Genomic DNA, 19,533 nt, shown 5'->3' with positions numbered 1-19,533 from the left:
CAATTCTGTTCCCACATATTGCAAAGTAAGTATATCTTGCCTTTTCATGCTGACACAAGATTCATTGCCAGAGAATGTGGTAAAAGCAGTTAGCAAAAGCAGGATTTAAAAAAGGTTTGGACAAGCTCCCAGAAGAACAGCCAATAAACCCTTATTGAGATGGACTTGGGAAAAATCCACTGATTATTCTTCTAACAAACAGCATGAAATTTATGGTTGATTATGAAATTCATAATCAAAAAATATAAACATCCAAAAAGTGTCCTAAATCGGCGCTGGGACGTCCAAGTGCTGATAATCAAAATTATGTTTCTGGATGTCTAGCAAGGCGTCCTAGAGCTCGAGATGGGCATGCTTTGGGCACACTTAAGGGCTTGTTAGGCTTGGACATCTTGTAGCAATAAACAAATGTTTTGCAAGATGTCCTGGACGGAACTTAGATGTTCAAAGCTAGACCTGTTTTAGAAGTATCTAGGTGCCACAAAGGTGCCCAATCTGACCAGATTACCACTGCATGCATCAAGGTAAGACACCCCCACATTCCTCCATGTCCACTGACTCTCTTCCACTACAAAAATGAGAACAAAAAGGTACATAGCTGGCTCTAGAACAGCAGCATCTGCTATGGGGAAGCCTAGTAGAGCATCACACAGGTGTGTAGACTTACTTGATGAGCGGGCTAGTGAACCATAGAGAGGATGATCCAGGTCCATAAGCCACTCTAACCACTACGTTTATGGTAGAAAGTGTGAGCTCACCCAAACCCTTCTATACTGCTATATAGGTGTTACCTGCAGCCATAATAGCTATTGGGATGGTACACAGGTAGGTATAATAGGTGTGGGGGAGTTTTATGGGGCACACCATAAATTATAAGGGGGTTCTGGTGAGATATACATCTGGAACTCTTTATGTGAAGCTCACAGCAGTGCCCTCTCAGGAGTCCCACTGCTCTGTTGGGATGTCTGTGTGGCCAGTCAATTACTATGCTGGCCCCTCCCATGTCCAAATGGTCTGCATTTAGACGTTTTCAACATGGATTTTTTTTCTGATTAAAAATGGGGTATAAAGTTAGATGTCCTGGTGACCAAGACGTCTAAGTATACGATTTAAAAACAAAATAAGTATATTTGGACATACAGCAGTTGCCATTTGAAAATAGCTGTTTCTGTTCTTCCGACTTTGGACGTCCAACTGGAAATGTCCAAGTTGGACTTAGACATTTTTTTCAAAAATGCCCCTCCACACTACTGTTCTGGAATCTTATCAGGTATTTGGGATCTGGACTAGCCATTGTTGGCAACAGTATACTGCATTTGATGGACTTTTGGTCTGTCCCAGAAAGACAAAGTATATGAAATGTTACTTGTCTTTACTTACTCTCTGCAGTAAACTCTATAGATGAGGTGGCATTCCCATATGTGTTATTTGTTAAACATGTGTATACTCCTTCATCTTCTAAGACAATGTCCCTGATCTCCAGTTTTAGTGAGTTATAGGAAGATGACACAAAGTGCCTCTGGCTGGAAGGAATGTGGGAATTAGTAGAAGCCACCAGCTTGTCTCCTCTCAAAAGGGCAATCTCTGAGGAGGGTTCACTGTCCACTGTACACTGGATGGTAGCCCACTGTCCATCTTGTGTCTCCAGCATTGAAGTCATCATAGGCTTTCTGGGAGGATCTGTTGAGGTAAAACATGGACTATTCTTATATAATATCATAGGCAATTGAGTCCTGTTTGAACATTTTCTTCAAAAACTATTTGCTATGATAGTCAAGAGAAGACTGAATCCCCCCTCCCCCTCACACACACTTACACATCCCTCCATCCCTTCCCATCAGACACAAATCTTCAGTTTAAAGCCTATGGCAGCATTATAAGATCTATGAGCTAATGCCATAAGTCTAATTTCCTTTAGCAAAATGGTAGAATGCAATTAAAAATATTTAAGAAAGGAAAACAGCAAGTCAAAATTCAATGACATTTCAAAAAACTAACTTGTTCAGAGCATATTAATATCGAAGTCAATATTCAAAAGCATTTGGGTCACTTAGATGCATAACTTTGGCCATTTAAATTGCTATATGGCCAAAGTTAAAGATGATCTTTGGGGGGAGGAGGGCAAGTTCTGGCAGGAGGGACTGGGCATCCCTCCTGCCAATGATCTTAGGGGAAGTGGGAGGTTCCAGCAGGAGGGACTGGGCATCCCTCCTGCCAATGATCTTAGGAGGGATGGGGGGATTCTGGCATGAGGGACTGGGTATCCCTCCTGTCGGTGGACATCTTGGTGGTGTGGCAGCAGGAGGAATTGGATACTCCACCTGCCGTGGACATTCGGGGTTGGGAGTCTTCAGGGGATCTGACAGGAGGGATTTGGCATCCCTCATGCAGATGATCTTAGGGGGGGGGGGGGGTTCCAGCAAGAGGGAGTGGGCCTAAAGTTAGGTGCCAAGATTGGTGTGCCTAATCAATCTAGGTGCCTAATTTAATTATTTAAAAAGCTTAATCAGCGCCAATAACAAGGAAGTAACATCTCATAATTGGCTTAAATTAAAATTAATTGGATGGTAGGTGCCTACCACTCTCAGGTAGATGACTAGTCCAAGGCGCCTACCAGAAAATAGACATGGTTAGGGGCAGATCATAGGCATATTTAGCATGTAAATGTCTGTTTTGGACTTAGATGCCAGTATTTAGACCAAGAAAACCCTAAGTCCGCTTTAGGCGCCACTAGGTGCGTTTATAGAAATAGCACCTAATTTAAGATTAACATGCACTAAGCACCATTGATAGAATCAGGGCCTAAGTGCTATTCTATAAACAGTACCCAAATATGGGCATGAGGATTTTCGGAATGAGGATTTACACTAACTTGCGTAAATCCTCATGCCTAAATTAGGTGTGCCATATTCTATAGTACTGTGCACAAATTCTAGGAAAGCCCCTGATCTACCCAAGCCCTATGGATAACAGGAGGGGGGATGGGTGGAATTGAGAATGCGTTAGACAAGGTTTCTAACACACTCTCAATGAACCAGAAAAACAGTTATCCAGTATCCACCAATCCCCTTGGGTGCCGGATAAGTGAGATTCTACGTACATTGCTGCCACTGTGTGTGTTAGTGGGGGGAGGGCTTCAATATTGTGTTTTCAGTAACAAGGGACAGGCAGGTTCTCCGGAGTCCTGAAAAGATTGCCTGTCCCTCACTATTGGAAATGTGATAGTGAACCAGCATTCAGAACTGTAGGTGGAGAACTACTGCTCAGCTTAAAGGGATCAGTGGTTCACACTACAACCCCTTCCATCACTTCCCCTCCCCATGAAAGAGCAGAACTTATTTGGACTGAACTAAAAAGTGAAACTGGTGAACTAGAAGCTTACAAAGCACATGCAGCATGCTGGCTGGAGACACGTCACTTCCTTCTCTATCCTGTGCTCTGCAGTAATAGGAGCCGGCGTCACCTCTGCCAACCGCATGAAACACAAGAGAATTTTCTGAGCTTTCTCTCAGCCACTTGGTATCCTTGTACCAGATGTAAAGAGGCTCTTCTTGCATCTTTCTAGCAGTTATACAAGTCATGGTAACCATGTCACCTTCATGTAATTCCGTCGATGGAGCAACCAAGACTCTTGCAGCTAAGAACCCAAAAAATCAGACATGCATAAGGACTGCTGATAAAGCATAAGAAGGAAAATAATGGATTAAACTTGAAGAAAAAAAAAGCACAACACTGAAAAAATCCCCGTATATATTCTATTCTTTATTCACCATCTGGTGACACTTTGGAGGCAATTCTATCAAAAAGAGCCCAATTCTGACATTTAGGGCTCCTTTTACAGAGGCGCGCTAGCGGTTTAACGCCGGACGCACCTCCTCTTGAGCAGGTGGTAGTTTTTGGCCAGCGTGGAAGTTAGCGCGTGATGAAAAGTCGCGTGCGTTAACCCCGCTAGCGCGTCTTTTTAAAAGAAGCCCTTAACCTCACGGACAGCTAACTTTGAAATATTTTTCTTCTTTTCCCACGAAGAAGATTATACAGAATGAAACAGTTTGTGACTTCTCTCTCTTGGATGAATTTTCTGATATGAATGTATATTTCTTTCCTCTAAAAATTGATGGAGTTCCTTTCTAACTAAAATTTTATTTTTATGTATGTTAAATTTTCTGTTATCGTGATAATATTGTTTAAGAAACACGTATTATGTAACTGACTAAATCCTCAATTTAAACCTGTTTTTTAAAATTTCTGATCATGTACTTTCTGGAATGATTGTATACAGCTTCTTGCTCTGTAAACTGCCTTGAATTGTAACTGGTATGAGCAGCATAAAAATACTGGATAATTTAATTTAAGCAGGCTTAAAACAGGAGCTCTGGGGTCTGTGTTGGACATTCTTTTATAGAATCACCTTCATGGTGATCACCACTATGGAGATAAGTCCTTTTGAACTGTGGGGCACATAATATTTCTTATAGAACCAAATTTGTGGTGGTCTGTGACATAAATAATTTCCAGTATGGGCATACATTTTTATTTTTAACCCCAGGTTTTATTTTCAAACCTTACATATTTAATGCTTCAAACAGTTTCCTTTGATATCATGTCATTTAAAGGGGCTATACTTACCCTCCACAGCAAAATTCTTAGATATCTCAGAAGTGCCATATTCATTTGTAGCTCTGCAAACGTACTTTCCTTCATCATCCAATATGACATCTTTTATCTCCAGTTTCAAGGAGTTACGTGAGGAAGAAATGCTTAACCTTTGGGAGGGTGCTCCATGTGAGCTGGTGGTTGCAATAAGTTTATCATTCCTGTAAAGGGTTAGTTCCGAAACAGGGATGCTACCAACCATGCAGTGAATGATGGCCAACTTGCCTTCCTGAGTCTCCAGAAATGAGGTCATCACTGGAGTCCTTGGAGGATCTGTATCAAAGACGAGTACATCATCAAGAGCATAATTACTTTTTAGATTTAAAAATATGATTACAGTAAAACCTTGGTTTGCGAGCATAATTCGTTCCAGAAGCATGCTTGTAATCCAAAGCACTCGTATAGCAAAGTGAATTTCCCCATAGGAAATAATGGAAACTCAGACGATTCATTGCACAACCCCAAAATTTTAATACAAAATACTATACATACTTGTATTGCAAGACCTCGCTCATTTAGAACAGTCACTACACTCCTGTAGTGTCAGAGAGAAGAACCATCGGCTCAGTTGTGATGATGTGATGCATGTATACTGTACGTATTTGTATTGCAAGACTTTGCTTGTTTAGAACAGTCACTACACTCTTGCAGCGTCAGAGAGAGAACCATTGGCTCAGTTGTGATGTGTGTATACTGTATGTACTTGTATTGCAAGACATTGCTTGTATATCAAGTTTTGCTTGTCTTGCAAAACACTTGCAAACCAAGTTACTTGCAATCCAAGGTTTTACTGTATCTTTTCAGATAGGATTTGCTTTCCATTTTGGTCTCAGTCCTTTGCCCCTTGATTCTCTACTGTTATCTCTTGTTCCCCCTTCTCTTAGTTCCCTACAATAAGACAAATGTTTAAAGGGGCAGCTGATTCTGAGACTTTGTATGATGATAGCCAGGGGATGGATGATGAAAAAGGTTAGAACCAGAACAGAGATCCAAGGAACACCACAGTGAGAAATCAGAGAAGCTCATGCCCTCCCAATCTACATGGAAAGAACGACTGCAAAGAAAAAGACTTGAATCAATTAAAAACAACCTCTGATATTTCAATTTCAAGCAGTTTATGTGTAAATAGGAGCAAGAGGTATTGCTCATATTTATTTTTACCCTGAAAATAACCTTCCTAGAGTTCAAGTTTATGTGGACCTCATTTAACAAGGCTAATAATGCCTTCTCAATGCTTTTGTTCTACTGAAAGGGTGACTGTTTTGGATGGAAAGCTTTAGTTTTATTCAAGTAATGAAGAAGTAAGATGTAGGGTAAATTGGTCACAGATTAAACACTAGATTACCACCAAATTTAAGCTTCTTTTCATCGTGCTTCTATCTAAGCTTGGGTTAAACTCATCCTAACTAAACTGTGTGTTAAGGGATTAAGTCAGTGGCTTTTATCATTGGAACTGATAGTGAATCAGCTGGAGAAGTGGAAGAGCCTGAAGAAGAGATGAGACTTGGGAGGTAGGAACCTGATAAGGAGCTGTTAGTATGGTCTTAAGAGAACAGGGCCTTCCACACATGCAGAGCAGAAACCAACCTTCATCTAATGAAAAATGAGGGATACCATGACTCCTATGTGCTAAAGAGCAAACCAACTTCACAAAAAGTTATGGTATAGTAGTCGATGATATATTGTAAACCGCTTAGAACTGTTTGTGGTAAGGCAATATATAAAAATAAAGTTTTTATTATTATTATTAAAAGATATAAAGCAGAGCTATATGGTCAATTTTCTCAGTGGAGAAAGAAGAATAGTGGAGTGCCCACCGATCTATGTTGGGACGAGTGGTTTGTTTGTTTTTAAACATACAGTATTTGTAAATGACCTGGAAATGAAAACAATGACTGAGGTGATTCCATTTTCAAATGATAGTAAATTGTGCAAAGTTGTTAGATCACAGGTTTGTTGTGTAGAATTGAAGGAGGACCAAAAGAGACTTGGGAGCCATGAATCTTAAGGGCAGATAAAATTTAACATGGACAAGGGCAAAGTGAAGCGCCTAGGGAATTTGTTATACAATGCAACAATTTTTTTTTTTTTGTTCCTGGGTATTAAGTGTTCTTTCTTAATTGCCTATACCACAAAAGTGTAGAAAATGGTTATCATTTCCCTCAAACTTTGCTTTTGTGACCAGGAAATTTATATTTTGAAATTTACCTTTTTTGCAGACAATAGGTACTTGCTGTGCTAAGTTTGGCCATAGGCCTTAGTAAATGGGCCCCTTAGTATAACTTCAATAACTTTCTAGAACTTTCCATCAATATAAATAGCAGTACAATATAATTATAGAGATCCTAAATCCACCAGCTCAGTGGTAACATATCTGCATTGTTTTAGATGGCATCCAGAGGTTGCAAACATCCGACAGATGCATTTTGCTATGAATGTGGCCAATTTATCAAGATAAGAAGGACAATACTCCATAGAAGCATCTGCTATGATGTGTGATGTCTACAAAGCATATTTTGGCATGCTTGTTAGGGATCAAGACAAACCTTGGCACGTCACTTTACATGCGAGCAATGCCAAAAATTCTGGAAGGTAAGACAATTTTGTTTCTCAGTAAGATGGCAGAATTTTCTGCTATAAAATTTCTTGGAATGTTAAATTAAAAAAATAAATACATTTTAAAATTTTCAATGTTATTTGAAAATATATCATATATGAAATATCTTACGAGAATCTCATACACATTTAGGGCTCCTTTTACTAAGCTGCAATAGCGTTTTTAACGCATGCAGGATTTTAGCGAGCGCTAAATCCGTGTTACAAGGCTAGAATTAACGCCAGCTCAATGCTGGCATTAAGGTCTAGCACGCGCAGCAATTCAGCGCGTGCTAAGCGCGCTAAAACCACTATCGCAGCTTAGTAAAAGGAGCCCTTAGTCATAGGTGAAATAAATTTATTGTTTTTGTTATCACGGAGAGGAAAAGAAAGCCATGAAGTTTACTATCCCAAAAATGTGGCAGAAGCAAATGTTACTTCTCCATGGTGGACCCTTCCAAACATCAAACTAGCAAGCATGCATCTGTAATCACATATCCAGACATTCCTTCATCCATTGCCCCAGTGCCACATTGTCCTGAGCTCCCCATACCCACTCCCCCAGAAAGAGAGCAGCTGTCTTTAGAAGAGAGCAGTAAGTCAGAGAGTGACGGAGACGTTGTGGATCCATTTTATAGTATCGGTGGTGCAGCTGATAAGAGAAACTCATACTATCCAAACCAAAATTACTTCAACTACTTGATCAGAGATCTTGGTCTCACCAAGATCAATGCCGAGCTTTTGACATCTATGAGGGGGTGCTGAAAAATTATCATCCTAACCAACCAACTTCCTAAATTATGAGCGTTATTTTGCCACTATAGCTGTAAAGAGTGTTATCTTATTTTGTTAGGTGGTAATTTACAGAAGCAAAATTCCTTGTTTTGACATTGTTTCAGATCATTGATTGAAACATCTCCACTTCATTCTCTTCTTGGTTGGGCTAAGAACTTTTCAGCACCCCCTTGTAGGCTCAAACAGTGGAACTTGTGGGATGAAAGTGTACAAGTCACAGATCAGATGAAGTTTCACTAAGCTTTTTCCACTTTCTTCTTCACCCATCAAGATGGGCTCTGCTTCTGCCACAATGTGCCCAGTCTGTTTGAGACAATTGGAATCACCTATAACCAGAAAAAGTGGTGTCTCTTCATTGACAGCTCATCCAGGAGCATCAAAGTCATGCTGCTCTATAATGGGGCTATAGTATACTAGGAATTCTTTCAAAACTCAGAGATTAAAAAAGCACTTGATAGTGACTATAAAATGAACACACTAAGACAAAAACCAAAATCATTAAATAATTTTAAGTGAGTGTTGAGGGTCCTCAATTAACACTATAATGGGAACAGTATCTTCAACTGGCTCACTCAGTACACCTCAAAAAGAATTACAACAGCATCAAGATTTTAGTAGGCACCTTGAAATATGATGAATATGGCTGAGAGGACATTGGAGATTTCAAAATGGTGGTATTCCTAATGGGTCCCCAAGGTGGTTTTACCAAGTTTCCCTGCTATCTGGGCCTTTGGGACAGTAGGGACACAAAGATGCACTACCAAAGGTGGGACTGGCCACAGCGGACCAAGTTCTCTGTGGAGAAAAATGTCAAATGGAAACCACTGTTGGACCCCTGGAAGGTGCTGATTAGAGAATGACATGGGGACAAATTTATCCCCGTTCCTGCAGGAACTCAATTTCCCCATCCCGTCCCCACGAGTTTTGTCCCTGTCCCTTTCCTTGCCCCATTCCTGTAAACTCTGTCTTAACTGCACATACCTCAAACACTTATGATTTTAAAGTGTTTGAGGCTTGTGCAGATGAGGACAGAGCTTGCAGGAATGGGGCAAGGACAAGAAAAGGACTCACTTGGACGGGACAGGAAAATGAGTTCCCGTGGGGACAGGGAAAAATTTGTCCCCGTGTCATTCTCTAATGCTGATGCCACCACTGCACATCAAATTGGGCCTAATGAAACAAATTTATCAGAGCTCTAGATAAGGAGTCAACAGCCTTCAAGTACCTTCAAGACATCTTTTCTAATCTGTCTGAGGTACAGATCAAAGCTGGTATCTTCATCAGACTACAGATAAAGACCCTGGAGTGCAAGGAATTTCCCAAGAAACTAACTAGGAAGGAGAAAGCGACTTGGAACAGCTTTGTCGAAGTGGTTCAGGACTTTCTGGGCAAGCACAAGGCCGCAAACTACATGGAGTTGGTTGAGAATCTGGTGAAGAATTACAGTCCATGTCCTTGATGCTCACCTTGAGATATTCAAGGAGAACATGGGAACGTACTCAGAGGAGCAAGGTGAGTGCTTCCACCAGGATATACTGAACTTTGAACGCCGCTTTCAAGGACAATATAATGAGATTATGATGGGAGACTACATCTGGGGGCTGATTCATGATAGTGACTTACAATATACTGTAATCTCAAAAAACGAATCCTAAGGGCTCCTTTTACAAAGGTACATTAGGACCTTAATGTGCAGAATAGTGTGCGCTAAAATGCCACGCATGCTAGCCGCTACCACCTCCTTTTAAGCAGGCGGTAATTTTTCGGCTAGCGCGCACTAATCAGGTGCATGCGCTAAAAACGCTAGCGCACCTTAGTAAAAGGAGCCCTAAGTCTTCTGTGGTCATTATACAGAATAACTTTAATATAAACTTGTACATGTTAATTGTAGTTCATATGTTGCTTTCTATAAGAATAAGTAAATTGCAAAATTTGACTATCCTGGTCACAAAAGCAAAGTTTTATGGAAATTACAGATATTTTCAAACTTTTTAGGCATGATTTCAGAATTTGGAATTCTTTTGATGCAAATTACATGAACTAAAATAATCCATTATTTCTAGCAGCACATTTTTGAGTCTGTCTAGAAATGATTTTCCTAGCATAGAAAAAAATCTATATTGAATAAGATCCTTTATTTTTAACTTTAAAATGGATGACATGAATGGAGAACTTACAGAGCACATTCAGAACAATTGATGGGGAAGTATCACTGCCCATATTGTTCTGTATTATGCAGTAGTAATAGCCAGCGTCACTGCTCAGGACTTTCTGAAACACAAGAGACTTTGCAGGACCTTCTTTTATCCAGATGTTATTCTTGTACCACTTATAGATGATGTCCTCTGATGCTTTACTAGGTACATTACAAGTCAAAGTGACTTCTTTTCCTTCCTGTATCACTGAAGATGGCGTCACCACAAGTTTCGCAGCTGAGAAAAATTCAAATGACAAAGGTGAAGCAGACAATGTATGAATCAGAGCCCGCAAAGAGGGAGACTCTATGACTGTGCACTTATTTTTAGGCACCAAAGCATGTGTAAATGGCAACTCCATTCCTCAGATAAGCTGCTCTTAGCCGTACCATACAGAATTATCCTCAAATTAAATGTCTTCAAAATTTTCCACCATCAGTGAAAAGGTAATTTTCAAGGCCATTTATATGAGTAAAATAGTGCATTCAGAAAATTGTTCTTATATCCAAAGGCAAAAGTATAGACATATTCTCAATTCTGTTATATTTTCAAAGCGTATAAATGGCTACATATACAGTGGTATTAAGCCTGCAACATTTTAATGCATGCATTAAAACCCATTCAATAAACTTATTTATCAAATATACAAATGTGCTAATGTGCATTGAAACTCATTATTAATATGTACATCCCATAATATGCTATATGCGGGTAAAAAACATGGTTCTGGTTTGCATCTCAGAAGTCAGGTCAAAGTTAGCAATTGGAAAACTCTTGTCCCTGGTAACCATGCAGCATTCCAGGCATTTCTCCATAATAAATTCTCCCTCCCCCAAAGATTAGAATCCCACTGGGCTACATTCTGCTTAGTAAGAAACCATCCCAAGGCCCTACCAAAGCACCCCTTGGTCCTCTTCAGGACCTCTCCGTTCTATTGAAAGTGTAAGGTAGAAGGGCCAAAATTTCGATATAGACTAGCCATGTGGCAGGATTCCAGTGCTCTCTACCCCTTGCTGCTATGCTGGTCCTATGGTGAGAGACTTAGGGAGTGGAGAGACCATGTCAGCAGGTGAGGTGCAGCTAGATTGCTTAACACCTGAGTTCTGCTAATTTCCTCTAACCAACCCTAGGTCAATGTCTACTTAACACCACCTCATATCTTCTGCTACAACACTGCCATCCTACAACATTATAAGCTTCCTTCAGGCAGCCCTGTGATCACATCTGAAAAAGGGACCTATGAGGTCTCAAAAGTTCGCTTAGAACAAAATTATTTAGGGGGCCTATTTTACTAAGCTGCATTAGGTGCTAACATAAGCAGAAAATGGAAGACAATGAAGGGCACGAAAAAAGAAATAGATAACAAAAACTCACAGAAAATGTTGAGGGTTATAACGGGTGACAGACCGACTCCTATTGCATTTTTGACTTCACAGGAGTATTCTCCATAATCAGTGCGAGTGATGCTTGGAAATGATAGCAATTGTTTTTCATAGAAAACCTTTCCATTCTTGTACCACTTATAAACAATGACCTCAGGGTTACTGCTGTTAACATCACAAGTTAAAGATATACTATCACCCTCTTTGATGTTTTGTCTGGATGGATTTAGTAAAACCTTTGTGTCTTTAGGAGAATCTAAAACAAAGAAAATATGCATGTAGAAATATCATACAATATAAATACTGCATGCAACACATGATGCTTCAAATATATAAACCTTTTTCCTGATGACAATAAATTGTTTATGATTTAAATGTAAGGACAAGAGCCAAAAACATTCTAGTATGGTTTGATTCATGTCTCGGCCACCTATGTTCAGATGTTGGAAATACAATAGCCTCTTTCCAAGCTAATATAATCTTTATAGAACATAAGAACGTAAGAGTTGGCATACTAGGATAGATCAAAGGTCCATCAAGCCCAGTATCCTCTTTCCAACAGTGGCCAACCCAGGTCACAAGTACCTGACAAGATCCCAAAAGAGTAAAACAGATTTTATGCTTATCCTAGAAATAGTCAATGGATTTTCCCAAGTCCATTTTATTAATGGCTTATGGGCTTTTCTTTTAGGAAATAATCCAAAATGTTTTGAACTACCTTATGTCCACTTCATATTTTTCAGCATTGGATAGTTCTGAGGCTATTATGCTCCTTTGTTCCTCAGTATCTTTTGTCCAACCAAAGTACTTGTCCTATATATGGGAGAGGATGTGGGGCAGCAAATTTTAAAATACTGAGTATTATATATTTGCTTATTTAGACTTATTTGTCTCTCTAGACTCTCCATCTATACCAACTACTCTACCGTTCTATTTATGAGGTGGCCTTTGGCCAGTTATTTGTTGAATATTGACACTTAACCGGCCAAATGCCAACTCTTCCCCCAGAATGCCCCCCAAATGGTCAGTTTTGTTTAGGCATTAAATGGACATTTTCAGCAGACATTTTCAGGGAGCCAACCCAAAAGTAGTTGAAATGATAATTGTAAGAACCCTTTTCTAAACTGTCTAATGCAACTCCTGGGACATAACGATGAGCCAAAGATGACCTACTTACACTTGTAACTATGTTTTTGTAACTGTAGCCTAACTATATTAATAACTGTACTGATCTACCTGTACTAGCAACTCTATTGAATGTTCATGTCAAACTGTCCATTGTAACTTCCTGGGTAACTGACCTAACCTACTGTAATGTAATCTGACCTTGAACTGAATAGGTAAAGGCAGAACATGAAACCTGATTGGCATAACATAACACTAACCAGTTAAACCCTCTTCTACAAAAGCCAGCAGTGCAGGTTAGTGCAGTAAATGCTCCGACTCCCATAGGAATTGAAAAGCATCGTTGCATTTGCTGCATGGCACTTGGCTGTGCAGTTTTGTAAAAGATTCACTAAACTCACCGATCTGATCCGTGGGCGATCCGTGGCTGAGTCTTCCTGGGCGAGGTCAAAACAAGGTAGGGAGCTTTAATGGAACAGAACATGCTGCAGCCAGGAGCAGAACACACTTTTAACCCACGGGTTAAAACCACGGGCTTGCACTGCAGGGAAGGGCGGCAGAAAGCAGGAGAGCTGTCAAGGACGTGAGCGACTGGTCCTTAGCAGTCGCTTCTTTTTGGATCAGCCGGCCCAATCGGTGTTCCTTCATCTGTTTAGTGAATCGCTGCCTTCCTACATTGAATGCCATTTCCCCTCATTTGCATGTGCGGATCAGATCGGGTAGAAGGTTAGTGAATCGGATCGGGGGTCGCAAACTGGTTGGGACATGATGGGTAAACTTAGGCCTCCTTTTATGAAGGTGCGCTAGCGTTTTTAGCACCTGCTGAAGATTAGCGCGTGCTAACCCCCACACTACACGGAAAATACTAATGCAAGCCCTATGGAGGTGTTAGCGTGTAGTGTGTGTGGCAATGTAGAGCATGCTAAGCACATGCTAAAACCGGTAGCGTACCTTCGTAAAAGGAGCCCTTCGTGAATCTAGCCCTAAGTGAATTAACCAGCCAAGAATAATTTCTGGCTGGTTAAATTGCTTTGACGATTGAACCCATTGTGGTTTTGTGTATGTTAATCCAAATTGCTCTTTATTTTTTTTTATAAATTCTTTATTCATTTTTAGGATTACATTAAGTGTTACATATATTCAATCACATTTGCAATAAATATATCACTTACAGACTATCATTTGCACATTACTTAAAATCTTATCCCTCCTCCTTCCCTCCCTCCCTACCATATAATCCAGTATAATATAAATATGTATTAATAAAATATCCCCACCCTACCCTATTAATACTGATAAATTTAAGGGAAACAAACTCTACTACTCCGTACAATATTTTGTTAATGGTTTCCATACATCCTGAAATTTCTTGAAATAACCCTTTTGTAATGCAATAAATCTTTCCATTTTATAGATATGGCATAGACTAGTTCCACCAAAAGTTGTAATTCAATCTTCTCCAATCCTTCCAATTATATGTGATTTGCTGAATGGCAACACCAGTCATTATGAGTAATAATTTATTGTTATTCATAGAAATCTGACTTTTTGCTCTCATTTCCATGCCAAATATCACAGTATCATAGGATAATGCCACCGGATTGCTCTTTAGAAAAGAATCCAAAGAGACCTTCTAACCCAGGGGTAGGGAACTCCGGTCTTCGAGAGCCGTATTCCAGTGGGGTTTTCAGGACTTCCCCAATGAATATGCATTGAAAGCAGTGCATGCAAATAGATCTCATGCATATTCACTGAGGAAATCCTGAAAACCCCACTGGAATACGGCTCTCAAGGACCAGAGTTCCCTATCCCTGTTCTAACCAAAACCTGCAAGTGGAACATCACTCACGTTTAATGTTCAATACGATGTCTTTCTGTACCCGGTGAGTGCCAACAGTAAGATCACAGCTGAGTTTCTTTAAATTATCTTGCCATAAAAATGTAGTTGTTAGATTAAGTTGACTGACAGCAACTGTTGTATCTAGTTGCACTCTTCCTGAAGTGAGAGACCTCTCACGAGCATAGCCCTTCCATTCCAGAGCCATGTTATCGAATGGACAAACATATCGTGTAGAGCAACTTAATGTTTGTGGAGTTCCTTCTGACATATCCACTGGAAAATTTACCTCTGGCCTTTCTACCTCATCTATAATGAAAACAATATAGAGTTAATGGGTTGGGTTTATAAAATGTGTTGTACAGATCATCAATAATATTACAATTCAAAAACAATTATCAATGAAGAGAAGGGGAATACAGGATTGACACATAATACAATTTATAAACCTATAGGAAACATGAGATGGAAGAAAGAACAGGAGGAGGAAGAATTGGAATTCCTTTAAGTTACACTGGCAGACATGAGTGAACTAAGGAAAATGCCTGAGCAAAACAGCAAGGGGTAGATATTCAAAGTGGTTTAAATGGCCAGGAGAGACTTCTGACCATTTAATCACATGGCCAGAGCTAAGCAAAGATATTCAATGGCACTTAACCAGCCCGTTCCAGTGAATATTCCCCCTAACAAATGACGTTAAGGGTAGACTGGGGGCAAAGTCTGGGGAGAGCAGCGACCTAGGCGGTTAGCGGCAATATTCAGTCTATTAATTAGCTAGATAACTGCATAAAGCTAGGGTAGAAAAACAAGGTTCTTTGACAGCTTCTATCATCATTACCTTATTTGTAAGGAAAACCTCGCAGCCCTGGAGAAGGCAGAAGGGTCACCTATTACCTGGTAGAGCCACTAGAGGTCACTACACCTATGCACTAAGAAGTTCTCTCTTATTTGAACAAATGGTCATACAGTTCCAGGTTCCTGGATATCATAGGGATGGATGGCAGGACTAATGCTGAAAAGCTACAAAATCATCTCCTTCACATTGGTTGATCATATCCAAAAGAACATCAACTCAGTTTAGAAAAAAAGGACCACAGTGAACCTGTGCAAATTATATCCATGGCATAGAATCTCACAAAGCAACAGTTATCCACAAAATCTTCCATAATTCCATTTACCTTGAAACAATATGTACGTAGTTATAATTATAAATTCATTGGTTCTATTAACTAACTGTAATGCACTTATCTCAGATAACTCATTGCATAAGTAAACTGCACAGGCTTCCAGCACTGTGGTCCTTTTTTCTCCACTGAGTTGATGTTCTTTTGATATGATCAACCAGTATGAAGGAGATGATTTTATAGTTGTTTACTGATTTTTTGTCTCTCTACTATATTTATATAGTCAGGTCCCTTTTTATAAAGCCACAAAATTAAGTGCCATGTGGCAAATGCTTCAATGCCCATTCAATTCCTAAGGGCATCAGAGCATTTACCGCACTGGCCCATGCTGCCGGCTTTAGGAAAAGAGAGGGTTAATCATTAGGACTAATACTGACCTGTTTTAAGGGGCTTTCTTGTAGTAACTGTATGGAAGTCTCCAAAAGAAAAGAACAATGATTACTGACTACTTAAAAATGATTGAACTAGGTCAGGGGTAGGCAATTCTGGTCCTTGAGAGCCGGAGCCAGGTCAGGTTTTCAGGATATCCACCATGAATATGTATGAGATGGATTTGCATGCACTGCCTCCTTGAGGTGCAAATCTATCTCACAATAAAACAGGGGAAGCAATTCCACAAAATCAAGAGCAAAGTGGAAATTCCACAAAAGGCAAGAGCAAAGTGGAAATGTCCAATCAGATTGGTGCACAAAAAAGTGTCTTTCAACTCATCTGAAAAATCCAATGGTCTTTATTAATCCAAATTAGCTCATACATCCAAAGCAACTCAACGACTCGATATGATCATGTTTCAGCCACCCGGCCTGCATCAGGAGTCTACGAATTACATACATATAAACAATCATAAGTAAATAAACATAATTATACATTAGAACATGAACAGCAAATATTAAAAATATAAAAACATATATGAAAAAATGATGTTAAAAAACAGCAAAGAATAAAAGCAAATAAAATATAAAATATATAAAATACAGCATTTATTTAAAACAAAAATCTACTATGTCTGCACGAGTTATAAAGCGTTTTATTCACTCTTTTATGTTTGTGTGTTCACTAACCCATTGGTCATTTATAATATTTCCATCATTTTTTTTTTGCACTGATCGTTTATCAGTGAATAATTTATGAATATGTTTCTTCTCGATCTTGATGCATTTATGCATTATTATTGCAGAGTGTTATGGTCAAAAGCGCTTTATAACTCGTGCAGACATAGTAGATTTTTGTTTTAAATAAATGCTGTATTTTATATATTTTATATTTTATTTGCTTTTATTCTTTGCTGTTTTTTAACATCATTTTTTCATATATGTTTTTATATTTTTAATATTTGCTGTTCATGTTCTAATGTATAATTATGTTTATTTACTTATGATTGTTTATATGTATGTAATTCGTAGACTCCTGATGCAGACCGGGTGGCCGAAACATGATCATGTCGAGTCATTGAGTTGCATTGGATGTATGAGCTAATTTAGATTAATAAAGACCATTGGATTTTTCAGATGAGTTGAAAGACACTTTTTTGTGCACCAATCTGATTGGACATTTCCACTTTGCTCTTGCAAATCTATCTCATGCATATTTATTGTGGATATCCTGAAAGCCTGACCTGGCTCCGGCTCTCGAAGACCGGAATTGCCTACTTCTGACCTAGTTCAATCATTTTTAAGTAGCCAGTAATCATCCAATTTGGGCTATAATAGGGAGAGACCTTATGGCAGAATAACTATAATAGCTTTTGAAAAAGGTTGTTCCACACTTGATGTAAGTTATAAAAATGAATAAAGAATTTAAAAAAAAAAAATGAAAAAGGTTGTTCCATTAGCTTGAGGTAGCTAAATTCAAGCAAGCAGAAACTAGAATTAAATTTTTGAATAAAAATTGGGCAAGCAAAACTAAAATGGTACATTAGTTTGAAAGTAAAATTTTGAAGTTGTGTATTATTTTGCTCTGGAAGAGTTAAAAATCCACAGATATCAATTATAATCTTTATGTGATAAGATCAATTAAAGAGAATAACCCTTTTCAAGAATGATGAGGTGGTAGAGAAAATGTGTTGTTTGCACTTCCATTTTCCCTTATGTTCACTGTTTTTATTGCTGTACTCAGTTGTACAATGTTTTTCGTTTTGTACCTTTTTCTAAAACTAATAAAACTAATTGAACTTAAAAAAAATCCACAGATAATAGTGTACAAAGAAAATACGCTGCAAAAAAGCACTATATGACATTTCTCCAACTCTGCTTAACTTTTAGAAATGTCCTAAAGTTTAACCATGGTTTGAGATTTCTGCTTTTACAAACAGTTCCCCTTCTGATTGTATACATGGAAAATTTAACCTCCCAGAAGTTGCAGAAATGAAATCATTGGGTAAAAGATGTTTTACTACAAAATCGCTCAAGCTTTTCTTTTCTAGAAATTTCATCCTGGCTCATAAGGCTTTTACATTTTACAAAAATTATACTTTATACTTCTCATGAAAGTAGTGAACTCAGAACTTTTATGGTGTGCTAGCATTATCTGAATCCCCTTGCCAGGATCTTGTTAATCTGGATATGCAACAACCCTGAACACAATGTGCAACTTGTGTAAACACTCTTATCATGCAGCAGTGGCCCATTTTAAAAAAGAACATTGAGATGGGAAATGAGATATCCAGATCAAAACATTTACAATTCCTCTGGCATTTTACAATTATTTTAGGCCCCCTTTTATCAAGCTGCATTAAGGGTTGTTTTTTTTTTATTGCCGGTCACTGCGGCAGCCAACAATAAAAATCCTTAACGTGGCTTGATAAAAGTGGGTCTTAATTAATTGCTCCCATGTTTTACCTGTAAGTTTCTTAGAATTCCTTTTATATAGCCTCAATAGCAATTCCTGTGTGACAAATACAATGAAGCCCATTCAGTTGATATCACTAGTGTGGCTTTGTAAAAGGAACCCTTAGAAAAGCTTATTAGTAAGCAATATGTCAAATCATGTCCCATCCATGACCCCCTGAAATTTGTACACATATCTAGCTGATCTATATGTATAATGTCAATATTTATATGTGAAGATGCTTCTAAAATAACTTCCGTAATGTACCACTAACAGAAAGTAAAACACCATATAATATTGTGGAAAATTATATTAAGAAACTCACTTGTAACACTGACCCTGACACCTTTCATATCCAGCCAACGATGCACGTCATTTATTTCATACCTAAATAGATATTTCCCAGCATCCTCCTGTTTAATATTTTTTAAAAGCAGGGTACAGTTCTTATCAATGGGGTTACCCAGGAGTTCGGCACGACCTTTAAAAGTGTCTGCAGCTTCGTTGGAGGCAGAGTGGTACACAACAAGTCTTTGGCCGTCCACTTCCTTGAACCAGATGGCAGTGATGCCATTGGATGAACTTACATCACTTGGGAAGATGAATGTACAAGGGATGAAAAGACAAGAGCCTTGCATAGTCTGTAGACTTTCTGGATAGAATACATCCCAGGAAGACCCCAAACCTATCATAAAATGTGAAAAATAAGTTATCACGCAACAAAGCAGCCAATAGATGTATTTCACGATAAGCCCTTTCAGAGCATACTGGACCCCAAGCTAGGTAGAGGTTAAGGGCTCCTTTTATCAAGCCGCGCTAGCGGGGATAACATGCACGACTTTTCATCATGCGCTAACCCCCGCGCTGGCTAAAAACCACCGCCTGCTCAAGAGGAGGCGGTAGCGGCTTGCACGGCCGGCGGTTTAACGCATGCTATTTTG

General features: G+C 39.0%; 1 protein-coding gene across 2 annotated transcripts in view; it reads right to left on the bottom strand.

Annotated features, from left to right (window-relative positions):
• The window catches only part of SIGLEC1 (sialic acid binding Ig like lectin 1), a 114,400-nt gene that overhangs the window by 57,388 nt on the left and 37,479 nt on the right, over positions 1–19,533 (bottom strand). For both annotated transcript variants that reach the window (XM_033953273.1, XM_033953268.1), the window contains exons 3-9: positions 18,918–19,277; positions 14,595–14,891; positions 11,613–11,876; positions 10,221–10,475; positions 4,627–4,926; positions 3,383–3,637; positions 1,381–1,680 (exon numbers count right to left, since the gene is read on the bottom strand). In XM_033953273.1, coding sequence (XP_033809164.1) covers positions 1,381–1,680; positions 3,383–3,637; positions 4,627–4,926; positions 10,221–10,475; positions 11,613–11,876; positions 14,595–14,891; positions 18,918–19,277 — 2,031 coding nt within the window. The remainder of the gene's footprint in view (positions 1–1,380; positions 1,681–3,382; positions 3,638–4,626; positions 4,927–10,220; positions 10,476–11,612; positions 11,877–14,594; positions 14,892–18,917; positions 19,278–19,533) is intronic.

This window comes from Geotrypetes seraphini, chromosome 1, assembly GCF_902459505.1.
Source record: "Geotrypetes seraphini chromosome 1, aGeoSer1.1, whole genome shotgun sequence".
Classification (NCBI taxonomy): Eukaryota; Metazoa; Chordata; class Amphibia; order Gymnophiona; family Dermophiidae; genus Geotrypetes; species Geotrypetes seraphini.
This window is presented reverse-complemented; position numbering and strand designations above follow the sequence as displayed.